Source organism: Halichondria panicea, chromosome 14, assembly GCF_963675165.1.
Source record: "Halichondria panicea chromosome 14, odHalPani1.1, whole genome shotgun sequence".
NCBI classification, from domain to species: Eukaryota; Metazoa; Porifera; class Demospongiae; order Suberitida; family Halichondriidae; genus Halichondria; species Halichondria panicea.
Window position 1 is genome coordinate 2,370,001 of NC_087390.1, and position 12,440 is coordinate 2,382,440.

Consider the following 12,440-nt stretch of genomic DNA (forward strand, 5'->3'; position numbering starts at 1 on the left):
TATACACCTAATTGTTTACCCCCACCCATTTGCACTTTATATATTTCTATACAACCCCCTGGTGCTGCACCGACCAAGTTAACAACTAATTAAAAAGCTTCATGATGCCTTACACGTGTATACATATACAAACAATTGGTGCTCACCTTGTTCTTTTTGTTGTGGGCTGTTCTTAAGTGCAGTACTGTTAAGGCAGGGTTTCAGAGAGGGGGGGGGGCGCCCTGGAATTTCTCCCCTAGAAATCTGATGTCATAACAAAATGTATGATTTTTTAAACGTTTCCCCCTCCCAGCTAAAAATCCTGTGTGAAACCCTGTAAGGTGTACATAAACCACCTCTGAATCAGTGTAGGGGCAATTTGAAACGAATGCTGTTTCACTGCCAGTCTGGGCTACTACAGCCTACTAGCATCAGCAACTAGCATTGCAATTTGGTATTCAATATTGCAATGTGTACATTCTTAATGGGTTACAAATTGAATCAGGGTTGCCTAGCTCTTGAGAAATCTAACAGCTTGTGTATTGCTCTTAATTCCATCCAGATGATCGAGCATACATTCACGGATAGAATTACAATGGACTCCTTTCTTCGGTCGAGGCTTCCGTCGGTGAGTTGGCTTGTTTGCTTTATATATGTACATGGTATGTACACTACTGACCTACAACTTATAGTTCTTGTAAAACAATCAGGTTACTATTTTTTATATGAATTCCTTTGTCTGTATAATTATAACAATTTGTCAAATGCAATGTCCTGTTCCAGTAAATGTAGTCATACAAGAGATCAGGAGTGTAAAGTTTTGCTTAATTCATTCAAGTTACCCACATGTGACTATAATTAACCTTGTACTGTTGTAGGAAGTTTCTTGAACATGAGCTACACCAATGCTTGTCATGCCCCATACATGCGTAGCTGAATTTATAGGCTGATTGTTTTACATGCCCACACAATTGAATATTCCAGAAGCCAGGTTGTGTGCCATACCGTAATCAGCTGGCTATTTTTAGAAATTGCATGTTCATTACTTGTGATGGTTCATCTTGCATGGCTTCCATGGTTGTTTTCAGTGGTTAATTTGTCTTGTCATGTTTGTCTTATCATGTTGCACCACAAGGGTGTTGCCAAATCATTATAGACTCTGTGCAATCATGTTAGCAATTTAGAAGAAATCTTATTATTTCTTCATCTGGAAACGCTCTCCTCAATGGACACTTTGCAGTCACCCTATTTGCTTCTCATGATCAGTAGCAAGTGGACAAACATGAACTGCACACCAATCTGCTTTGATTCATAATCTTTTACCCCTTCAGTAGTTACTGATCTCATTGAGACCCAAACAAACCTCTTGAATAAGAGTTCAAAATGTCTGCTTATTTTTGCGCTTAGCTTGACTCGTGAAAATCTACTGAGTAGAATACTGTATAGCGGGTAATTTTCCGGGGGAGGGGAGTATCCAGTTGGCTTGTGGTTTTCCTGGTCGACTCTCTGAGCACGAATATTTTACCCACGAATGAAGCAACCTTGACTACATTTACCTGCAGTGCAAGCAGCAACCATGAAAATAATATCCACAAATATTTTGTTCCCTAGAAATTACCCGCTATACGGTAGTGCTTTCTATACAGTCATATGAAGCTTGATAATAGTATGCTACCTAAAATGTGACGCTATAAATTGCTGTGCTTTAATAGAGACTATAAGTACATGTATTATGGATTACATGTATTGAGCAGTTATAATGTACAATTGTAAGCTGCACTTGTTTCTCAAATAATAATTGTACTAACAGGACAATTATTGCTGTTTCAGCTTCAAGATGGATCCTCCAGTGGTTGTATCCAGTTTATACTGTCAGTGCTGCTCACCAAGGGAGTTTCCAGGTGAGATACTGCATTGTGAACATAGAAAATCTAAAAAGCGACCTCTGACCGGTTAGGGATCGAGTACAAAGATCGATACATGCACCTCATTAACAGTAGTGTACGATGCAATGTAATTCATGTTATAGTTGTGACACATGCACCAGTGCCACATTGGATATATTGGCTCAGTAGTGACTTAGGCCCGAGGGCCGCAGGCCTCGAGGGCAAAGGCACTACTGAGCCAATATATCCAATGTTGCATTCCTTGTGCATTCCTTTCCGTGTACACATCACTCCTTTTATAGGACAACTAGTTTCAACTACTTGTGGTGGCTGTGGAATGCTCCAGACGCATAAAAAACGTTTTCTGCCTACCACTGAATCTGTTTAACAGTGTTATACTATAAAAGGGACCGTTTCAGGTTACTGGGTGGAGGGTGGGCTTTACGTAACTTCAGCCATACTATGCCAGTATCTAGATAGTGGCACAGTTCAAGGCTTGACCTGTGCCATATGGCAGATATTGGCACAGTGTTTCCTTTGATCTGCCCACTCAAAATGCAACAAGTACCGTTACTAGAATGTTTTGCGAGCACCAAACGATATACAAACTTTGCAAGGGTTGTGATCAATTTATAAAATATTTCAAAACCTACTGGTATTTACACACTATCCTTGCCAGAACGCAATGTTTACACAAAATATCAATTTTTCCGCTGATTTCGTTATTCCTAAAGGTTTTTTGCCCCCAAAGTATTCTATATATCTGATGTGTAACCCCTGTGTTTTGATATCTATACTGATACTGAGTGGTATAATTGTAAAACCAAATCCTCCCCCAGTTTCCCATACAAGTCTATGGTCCCACGGATAAAATATCAATATGGTTTTTCATTTCACTCCCCCAAACCACACACAGCATTCAGTCTGAAATGGATGAATCCAATGGTCATCTTATTGGAGCACATGGGTACTGCACTCAGGTAAGCATGCACCCCTCTACACTTCTGTCAATATATAGCCCTGGCTTCTTGCCTGCCTGCATGTGTGTAAGGATGGCCTTATTATGCATGTAGATCATGACTCTAGGGGAAGGCCATTTGGCAGCAGAAAGAAGGAGGTGCACCGGTTGCTGTACTATACGTTATTACCAGCAGGATGCTGTGCATGTACTCGGATCAGGGTCATGGGACTTCGTAGTCTAAGCTAGAGTGCATGCATGTCAGTCACTGTGATGATTATATTATGAAGACCCAATCATTGCCCCTGCCCACACACACACACATACACACACGTACACAGGAGCTAGTTAACTTGCTACTGACTGGGGTGGCAGTTTCTAATGTCTTTGACGGGGAGGTGGACATGGGCAGTAAAGGAAAAGAAAAGGTTAGAGAATGAATCACTAGCTTCCACTAATAACCCCATGGTGTAATATCCTGTGTGACTTTACCGGTTGATTACTGTGATTACTGTACCTACAGTTCGTCACTTAGTATGGAACTTTCTGTTTATTGTGATGCGCATTATTCTGTCACAATTTAAAAGTGACCTAAACTGGTTTCGGGTTTTCAGGGAGTGGTACATGAACTGTCAACAGTATAAAGGTTATTGGGGTATAGTACATTATGATAATCAAGAGTTCATTAGGAAGAGTACTAGTACGTCATGATCACAAAGCAAAAACAACAGAAAGGCAATGAATAACATTCACCACTAAAACTAGTTTTTAATTGCACAATATACGACAGCAGTTATGACGCAGAACTTCTATAGTTTTAAGTGTATAGTCGTGTACTCTTCTTTATGATATTCATAGTTTAATGATGACAGCTGTTTTAAAAACATGTTTATTTCTTTTACTATTACTACCCAGAGAATTAGATCCCTTTCAACGAATTGACACACAACATAATTATGAATTTCTTTGTTGCTATTTACCAATGTAGCTACATTTTATTAAATCATCACCTTATTTCTCTACCATCCAGCTAGTCCTTCGAGGTCTAAGCAAACAGAGTGAGATCGGATTGTTATCACTATTTGAGCATTATCAGTCATGCATGGTGAGTTCGTGTGGTCCTGTTATTAACACACCAGTACTCCCTCATACCAACGTCTTGGACCACGCATCAACCCACCCTCAATACTACCTCACTTAAGCATATTTTCCCCCAGTCCCCTATCACTCCCTGCGTATAGGTGTATACCCTAATGAACACTTGCATTCTCACACCCACCCTCCCCCTACAGGTAGGGAGTAATTACAAGGACCCTGTCTGTCCTATATGGGTGATCTGCAGCGAGAGCCACTTCTCAGTGCTGTTCTCTCATGAGAGATTGCTGCTTGAGAATCTGTAAGTTTTGAAGTCCCTCTGTAACTTTTCTATTCATGGTGAAGTCTATTGAAATGTGCTTGTATACAAGAATTGGCGAAAGAATCATTGGTATTCGAAATATTATGTGTATAGTAAATTGTTCGACCGTACTGTTTGTTGTCTATTGTATATTTATACAGCAGTACAATGGTTCAATCATTCCTTACCAATTTAAGTCTTCATGCACATACAGGAGAATCCAACAGAGATTTGACTTACATTAATACGATGGTTTGGCTAACCAGGACGAGGCCATACGACTGACTATAGGTACATTGAGAGATGTGCCAACTTCAGCTAATGTAATAGATACTCACAGAGACAATGCAGAGAGGAGAGGGTCGTTGGTGGAGGATGCATTGACCACACCACTGGAACTGTGCATTCGGACTAAGTAAGTTTTAAACCTGTTATGCACTACCGTAAAAACTGGATTATTAGCGCTTACTCGACTATAAGCGTATCTTTATTTTAAGTGCATGCTCAACTGCAGGCTCGAATTGAAGCGCTTTTCCAATTTTGAAATGCCACTGCATTTTACAATTGAACTATGAGCTAGTTATAGCTTGTACAGTGCATGATAGCTATATATAGCTGGTGATATCCATCCGGAACTGAGGACTCTCTGGGCATGCTGTTACCTTGTCTGATCATGCTGAGACATGGATGAGGTCCTTTTATTCCAAGTTCCTGGTCAATATGAATGTTTTTTAAATGAACTGTAAAATGAACTTTAAATAATAGATCCAGTTAGGGTTGCCTGCATGCTTGCCTTGCTTGCTCACTTACTAGCCAGCTTGCGAGTCAGCTCTCATCACAGAGACATCCGGTTGCTGGGTGGGGCTCGAAATGACTGCATTATAGGCGCATTCTCGAATATAAGCGTATAGTGCTCTGCTATTGACCCTAAAAGCGCATGCGCTAATAATCCAGGTTCTACTGTATTATATAAGCGTTTGTATCGTGCTGCAGGTGGAGGAGTGTCACTGTGAGCTGGAATGAATCAGAACCAATTTTGTAGAATGTTATACTGTACGCATGTAAACATGCACCCATCATCTGTGAGTCATGATCAGACATTACTATATATAATTTTTTAACATCAATAATTATGGTTATTATGGATATGGTTAGTCTCATAACCCTTCTTTTGGACGCAAACTATAGATACTTGTACTTGTGTGTGTTTTTTAACTGTTGAGTCATATTTTCAGTATGTGTACCCTCTTGCGTGCGACCCATCGCGCAGGGGATTAGAAGTTCTCCTGATCCATCTTTTGGGGGGCGTTGCATGCTCTAATTAGACTTCACATGCCTGCATATTTTTATTCACTAGTGCAGACATAATATTGTTATTAATTTTATGCACACTCATCACTCTATTCATTCAACTGTCAAGACCTGTCAAGGATGATCATGATTGTTCAAGACCGTTTAATTTAAAATTGATGACTATTAATGACTACGGATGACACGTGTCCAGCCTAGTGACCTCTATGTCGTGTGACAATAATTATTTATACACTTCCGCTTATTGAGGAATGGAAATTAGGAGTGTTTTTTTATAAAATTAAAAATGGCACTCAGTGCAGAAAGATATATCAAGCTGTAAGTGTAATAGCAAAAGTGATGAGTACACTAGTGTGTGTAAGCTGTCAAGAGTACGTGTTCCACGATCCCTACCAATGTGACTGTGGAGATAGACTGTGTGGCAAGTGTTACAATTCCTATGTTGAGAGGTAAGACTGCAGGTAAGACTACAGTATTAACTATAATGCACCTATCAATGCAAGCCCTTACTACACCCCAGTCCCTTCAACCTCCGCCTAGTTGGGCAGGCAATAGTGCAGTGGGGTTTGTCTGAGCTTTATTAGTAAAACCTAACCCTAGGGGCGGGGGACGTTTGTAATGTACAAATGTACATGTACCATAGAAAAAATTAATGTGTTCCACTTCTGAGTGCATGGCGCATCTTTTAGAAACCCTAAAAATTGCATTCAACCCAGCTGGCGTTTAAATTATATGCACTACAGCTAGTGTAGTGGACACCGTCTAGTGCAGTCTCTTAGAACTCGGGTAGTTTTGCACCAGCTCCAATCGAAAATAGGGTCTGGAGAACTTATACTCGCAAGCCACTCCTTTTCTCTGATTGGACGGGGGCTGGAGAAAAAGGGACTGGTGACTCTGGGCTACAGCTTCTGTCTCTACCAGAATTTGGGTAGAGATTATTTATTGGTTCTTCTACGTGATCCAAACATTGCGTGAGGTAGTAGAATTGCGTAGCCTGCAACAACTGAAGGCATGCGGGCTTCTTAGCTACAAATTGAGAATGGATGCTAGTGCTAGAAAAGAGAAGACTGATTAAGTAATAACGACATCAGGCATTCAGCAGGATAGTCATCTAAGAGACCAGCAAAGATTAGCTGTGTTTCAGTTTTATATGATGAGAACTGGCAGCAGAAAGTCAGTGTGTTATTGGTTGCCCAAGGCTTTTGATATAAACCTGTACAATTAACTAATTTTTCTGCATGCAGGGTGAATCCGGGAAACTCAAATAATGGGTAATGATCGACCATGATTGTTGTTAAAAACTAAAAGTTCAAGTCTAAAATTAATGGCTGCATGTCGGCAGAGCCTTGCAGCTCTCTTCTCACTCTTGCAGCTACCAATAGCTAGCGTTTTAGTACAGAGCTAACTGAGTAGCAACACTCGGTGAACAAGTTTTGCTACATACTCTTCTGAAAAGGATGCAGTGGCATTCCAAGTAAGCAAAACTAGGCATAACTAGAGAACGAAGCATTATTTTGCAAATCCACAAATTGAAATCCAAGAAAACATGACTAGAAGTCTATAAAAAAACTCTTACTTACACTTCATTGATCTTTGAGGAGCTGTAGCAGTCTACACAGACACACACACACACACACACACACACAAACACACTATCGTATGTGTTTGTGGTTAGTATGGAATTTATATCTGTATTTGTCTTTTTCGTTATTGTTTCCTGTCTGTTGATCACACTTTGTGTTCTAACTCATGGTACACTTTTACTGTTTTATAAAAAAGTTGTTAGCCTGCCTCATCTTGTTCAATCCTAGAGTAGCTCTATACAGTATGCCTCGCTTGCACATGTGCATCGAGGTATGATTATACCTATAATACTTTTAAAGTGAAGCAAACATGGCGAAAGGTATTAGTACAGCGCAGCTTGCAACACTCGTTGTCCCAAGAGTATAGTGGGGCTTTGCATTGATAGGTGCATTACTACACAACCATTAGTAAGTTTATTTACGATATGTGTCATTTTCTGCAGAGGCCAGAAGAAGTTCATTTGTTCATCTTGTAATGAAGAGAACATTGTGGCCAACTGTTTCCGAGACAAGGCAGTGGAGTACGAGCTTCGGAACACCACCCTCAAGTGCCTGAACCAATCCTGTCCCTGGGAGGGAGAGAGCAGGTTCTATCAGGTAATTACAGATTACATGCCTTATTGATAATCGTATTCACAAAGTAGTGGGACTGAACCAGTCCCATTCGTCCCATTCAGTGTAATGTATGTACCAAGAAGCAATAAATAGAGCAACTTCCAGTGGTAGTCAATAATTATAGCTATACAGGGAATATCTTGACAACTATTTGAAAGGGCATTACAAGAAGTGTCTAGTAGGAATCATAGTTCACTGATCTGTTTTGCCTAGAATGTTGTGTGAACCACTTGTTTAGTGTCTCAGTGTCTGTGTTGGTGGTGAACTATTGGATTGATGTCTTGTCTTGTTGCCAGTTTGTTGTTTACATGTGTCTGTTTTCTGTAGGAGCATAAGAATTCCTGCAAGTTTGGAGCGGTACAATGTCCCAACTCAATATACGGCTGTAAAGAGGAACTGATTAGGAGTCAATTACAGGACCACCTCAGCAATAAATGCAACTGCAACCCGATCACTTGTCGATGGTGTGAACAACACACCCTCAATGAAGACGTAAGTTATTTGTGCTTCTTTAAGAGACACTATTATAATAGCTGCATGCATAGAACTCCCAACTAATCATCACGATTCCCAAACACACAGATTCACATTCAGAAGGAGTGTGAGATGGCACTAGACTACTGTCCCAATGGATGTGGGGAAAGGTTACCTAGGAGAGAGGTCAGTTCTGATCGATGTCATTTGATAAATTGCCTTTTTAGTACATTTTTCAAACATCATTTCCTGTGTTATAGTGACATGAATAATTAAAATTGATAGTTATGCAGTTTGTTTAGTTAATGATCTTTACCCACTCTCTCCACAGATGCTCAAGCATACTAAAACAGTGTGCACTCACCAAGTAAGAGAATGCGACTACAAGGACTTGGGGTGCACCTACAAGGTATGTTCACACAGCATTTATTCACTTCTCAACTTATATAATAATGCACTCATGTAATTATGTGATCTAATGTACTCGCTTAGTTATATACTCTTATTTGTCTGTAGGGTACCATCAAGGACCTAACGAAGTATGCGAAGGAGTACCCCGCATATCACAACCAACTACTGAAAATGGCCAACAAAGAAATGAAGCAATCTCTGGACCACCAAATTGCCTTATTAGACAACAAAACAGACGATTTGAAATCTGAAATTAGCAAGATTAGGTCTGAGGTGCAGTCACGACTGCAACCAGTAACGGATGCTGTGGTAAAAGCTGAGTCAGCAATTACCCAACTACAAGATGGACTCAGTGAAGTATCTCTGCTATTGCAAACACTTCAAGCAGCCAGTTACGATGGAACATTCATTTGGAAGATCCCCGAAGTCACTAGGAGAAGACAAGAAGCTAGAAGTGGGAAAACCGTCTCTCTGTATTCTGCTCCATTCTATACGAGTCGCCATGGATACAAGCTCTGTCTAAGGCTCTACTTGAACGGCGATGGTACTGGAAAGGGCACTCACTTGTCGTTCTTTATCACCCTAATGCGAGGAGAGTACGATGCCCTCCTCCCCTGGCCGTTCAGACAGGCAGTCACTCTGACCCTGGTGGATCAGAACAAGCAGCGAGACATTGTCCAGTCGTTCCGTCCTGAACCAACCTCCTCATCATTCCAGAGACCACGCAATGAGATGAATGTTGCCTCAGGCTGTCCCACATTCGCCCTCGTCTCTGTCCTTGACAACGTCTCCTACGTCAAGGATGATACCTTGTTCCTCAAATGCAAGGTTAACACCACTGGACTGACCAATGAATGACAAAACTATCTCGGAGTACGTGCATGAAGAGAAATATTCGACATAGACATTGCAAATGATATAGTATTATCATAGCCTCGAATCCACGCCGATTAAAATACGGTATTTTAATCGGCGCGAATTCTAGGCTATGGATCATATCATTTGCAAAGTCTCTGTGTTATATTATTCTTCATGCATGTACTCTAACCATAGTTGCACCTCAAGAGTGCCTCGTTGTCTTCAATCTATGCTCCTAACGCCAACTATAAACATTGTTATTTTTTATTTATTTATTATTTATTTGAACCACAATTATTATTCTCTTCATATAGTCCATTGCTGCATGTCATTGATTGCCACATATCATCTCCTGGTTAACATTAGCAACAGTAGAAATATAGCCACTGCTGTACTATATAACAGTATTAAGCCTGCTACCAGTCAGTTATAAGTATGGCCATGGAACAACTGGCAAGATTTAGATCCAAAATCCCAGAAATGTTCCCCCCTAAATTTAATTAATGATCTTTACCACTTCTCAGCACAGTGGACACTCACCAAATAAGAGAATGGGACTACAAGGACTTGAGGTGCACTTAATTACAAGGTAAGTACGTTCACCAGTAATCGATTCACTCGTATATATATTGAATTGTGTACAATTATAGTCTAGCGGCTAGGGAGATTGAGAGTCGTAGATTAAATTACTTAGTGACTGTAGGAAACATAGAAACAATCAAACTGCAATGAGGAATTTACTTATTGCTGTTATATAGCTGGTTTAAAATAAAACACAATCTGATAGCGTTCCATTACACAAGTAGTCTACACGCTTTCCATTTCAATTTTTTCATTTTGAAGTATGCTCCCTCTCTACTCTCCTGCCCTCCCCTCGTTAGCATTTTTAGCCCCTTTTTTATTTTTGCCTACAATTACAGAAAAATGTCAGAGTCAGCTCTGTGTTTGTCTCGGGGTTGTCAGAATACACCTGAAATGTTGTTCATTTGAATGGATTGCTGGGAACACAAGTGCCAGTCAGCAGCTAGATAAGGGGAACCTTCTTCATAGACCCTTGGGTGGTCCCTGGCCTTTATATAAAAATCCCTAACCATGTTCTGGAAATTCCTATGAATTCACTACCTGGCTTAGAAAATGCGTTTTTTCTGGAAACGATCGACTAACCTGAGCAACGAGTGTGCAGAAAGACGTGGAAAAAAGCTGCACGAGGAGCCCTATGATGAGCAATGAGCCTGCTATTCCCCGATTCTTTTGGCTGCCCCTACCCTGATTGTACTGGTCCTGGATGTGCTACATACTGGTCGTGAGTGCAATATTATAAAGTGAGCTTTGGAAACACTTTTCGAATGTGAATCAAGAGATGTAGTTGGGAACAAGCTATTCGGGCCCCTTAATTATCAAGTGTAGAAAATTGCTCTGTTTACATTGTGTATAATTATATATCAGTGTTTATGCCTCCCCTCTAACTATGTACATGTACATCCTCTCCCCCTCTTACTCTATGGACCTTCACTTTATTCTCTGACTCAATCCAGCAAGCCACTTAAGGAGAGGTAAGTATAAAATACACAGGTGCCATGGTGGCTATTTTGAGACGTGCAGATCACATAGTCCTGCATACTATGTCAGAGGATGTTGGCCACGCGTCATCTTCGTATTGACATTCCTAAGGTCTCTGCTCACGTTACCATACATATTGAATAACAGTAAAAAAGTTATGGCTAACTCTTGCTTTGCTGAGCTCATAACACCTGACCTCACGTTACCATAGATATTGAATAACAGTAAAAAAGTTATGGCTAACTCTTGCTTTGCTGAGCTCATAACACCTGACTAGCTGTGTCTGTTGCCTGGTTACCAAGATTTGCTAGACTATTAGTAGGGTAGAGTATAATTCAGCGGTGCTGTATGTAGTCTGTATTGTACTGGCTGGCAAGAATTTGGTCACTCTATATGCACCGATAACTCACCAGAATGGAGAGGATCGCTGGGGATCATCATCTGGTTGATTAATGAAGCTTTATATTCAAAGTAACCAGAGAAAAACATTTGCTTTCAGTCTCCAATGACCGCGCAACACCAGCTAGAAGTTTACATAGTTGTCATAAGCTAGGCCGGCAAGTGGTACATGCACGCCGCCGGTGACCGTGTCCAACCTCGTCTGTTTAAGGACCATAGTGGTAGCAAATGTGCAGCTGTTGTGTCCGGCTATGGTTCTACATATTTATGCTGCTTTTGTCAGAATCATTGGTCTTGGTTTTGCGGACAACACTTCTCTAAATCTGTGAACGTCCATTGCCTTTTCCCCGCACACATAGATGTTGAATACTTCCCCCCTTACCTAATCCCTCCTAACACACACCCACCCACATCTCTCTAGTCCCCACCCCAGCCCTAGCTGATGAGAGGAGGAGGGTCTGGTGTCAGCACTAGGGGAGATCTTGTGGAGGGCAGGAGGAGGAAAGAGAGCTGTGGTTGGATTGTAAGTGGGTTGCTCCACATAATTATGTGTGCTGTCATAAATGAGATGATGTGCGAAATGAGATGATGTGCGAAATGAGCGTGCAGCTATGAATATCATACAAATATCATATTTATACTTGTTTACTAGTATGATTATACTTACATGTAGTGTCATTGTTTCCGTGGTATTTTTAGAATGCTCTGTGTGACCTATTTGATTATGCACACACAAGGTGTTGTTTACACATGCAGGTTTATGTCATCAGTGTTTGTATTAGAAATTATATGGGTTCACCGAACTCATCTCAGCATTTACGACTGGTTGATTAATGAAGCTTTATATTCAAAGGCAGAGACGGGCCCCAGGAAAGCAATACACACCCACGTACCAGCCTGATTCCATCGCTGAAAGGGTAAGTTCCTGTAGTAACCCTACCGTAACAAAGACATTGATCTTTCTTTGCTATGGTGAAAACAAAGCCTTTCCTTTCTGTTTCCATGTCAAC

The 12,440-nt window shown here is 40.7% G+C and overlaps 3 protein-coding genes across 22 annotated transcripts in view; all 3 read left to right on the forward strand.

Moving 5' to 3' along the window:
* LOC135347550 (probable ubiquitin carboxyl-terminal hydrolase MINDY-4) overlaps window positions 1-5,453 on the forward strand; it is a 32,609-nt gene extending 27,156 nt beyond the window's left edge. For all 3 annotated transcript variants that reach the window (XM_064545589.1, XM_064545590.1, XM_064545594.1), the window contains one exon: window positions 5,213-5,453. In XM_064545589.1, the coding sequence (XP_064401659.1) occupies window positions 5,213-5,261 (49 nt within the window). In that variant the 3' untranslated portion in view covers window positions 5,262-5,453. The remainder of the gene's footprint in view (window positions 1-5,212) is intronic.
* The window catches only part of LOC135347541 (TNF receptor-associated factor 3-like), a 39,199-nt gene that overhangs the window by 3,238 nt on the left and 23,521 nt on the right, over window positions 1-12,440 (forward strand). For 5 of the 18 annotated variants that reach the window (XR_010398416.1, XR_010398418.1, XR_010398412.1 and 2 more), the window contains exons 1-3: window positions 9,909-10,060; window positions 10,392-11,953; window positions 12,187-12,347. The exons of 1 other annotated variant lie outside the window; for it this stretch is intronic. The gene's annotated coding sequence lies outside the window, so the exon portion shown is untranslated. Of the gene's footprint in view, window positions 1-9,907; window positions 10,061-10,391; window positions 11,958-12,186; window positions 12,348-12,440 lie in introns of those variants that run through there. 12 more of the 18 variants (XR_010398420.1, XR_010398424.1, XR_010398417.1 and 9 more) reach the window with 12 other exon arrangements.
* Window positions 5,797-9,821, forward strand: LOC135347544 (TNF receptor-associated factor 2-like). The gene is made up of 6 exons (XM_064545582.1): window positions 5,797-5,979; window positions 7,557-7,710; window positions 8,056-8,220; window positions 8,311-8,388; window positions 8,534-8,611; window positions 8,719-9,821. The coding sequence occupies exons 1-6, from the start codon at window positions 5,870-5,872 to the stop codon at window positions 9,469-9,471; spliced, it is 1,338 nt and encodes a 445-aa protein (XP_064401652.1). The 5' UTR covers window positions 5,797-5,869; the 3' UTR covers window positions 9,472-9,821.

What these genes read in the sequence shown, in the direction of transcription:
- LOC135347544 (XM_064545582.1), top strand. Translation starts at nt 5,870, where the DNA reads ATGAGTACACTAGTGTGTGTAAGCTGTCAAGAGTACGTGTTCCACGAT. An exon ending in GAGAGAGCAGGTTCTATCAG is followed by an intron (nt 7,711 to 8,055) that starts GTAATTACAGAT and finishes TGTTTTCTGTAG; the next exon opens with GAGCATAAGAATTCCTGCAA. An exon ending in AAAGGTTACCTAGGAGAGAG is followed by an intron (nt 8,389 to 8,533) that starts GTCAGTTCTGAT and finishes CTCTCTCCACAG; the next exon opens with ATGCTCAAGCATACTAAAAC.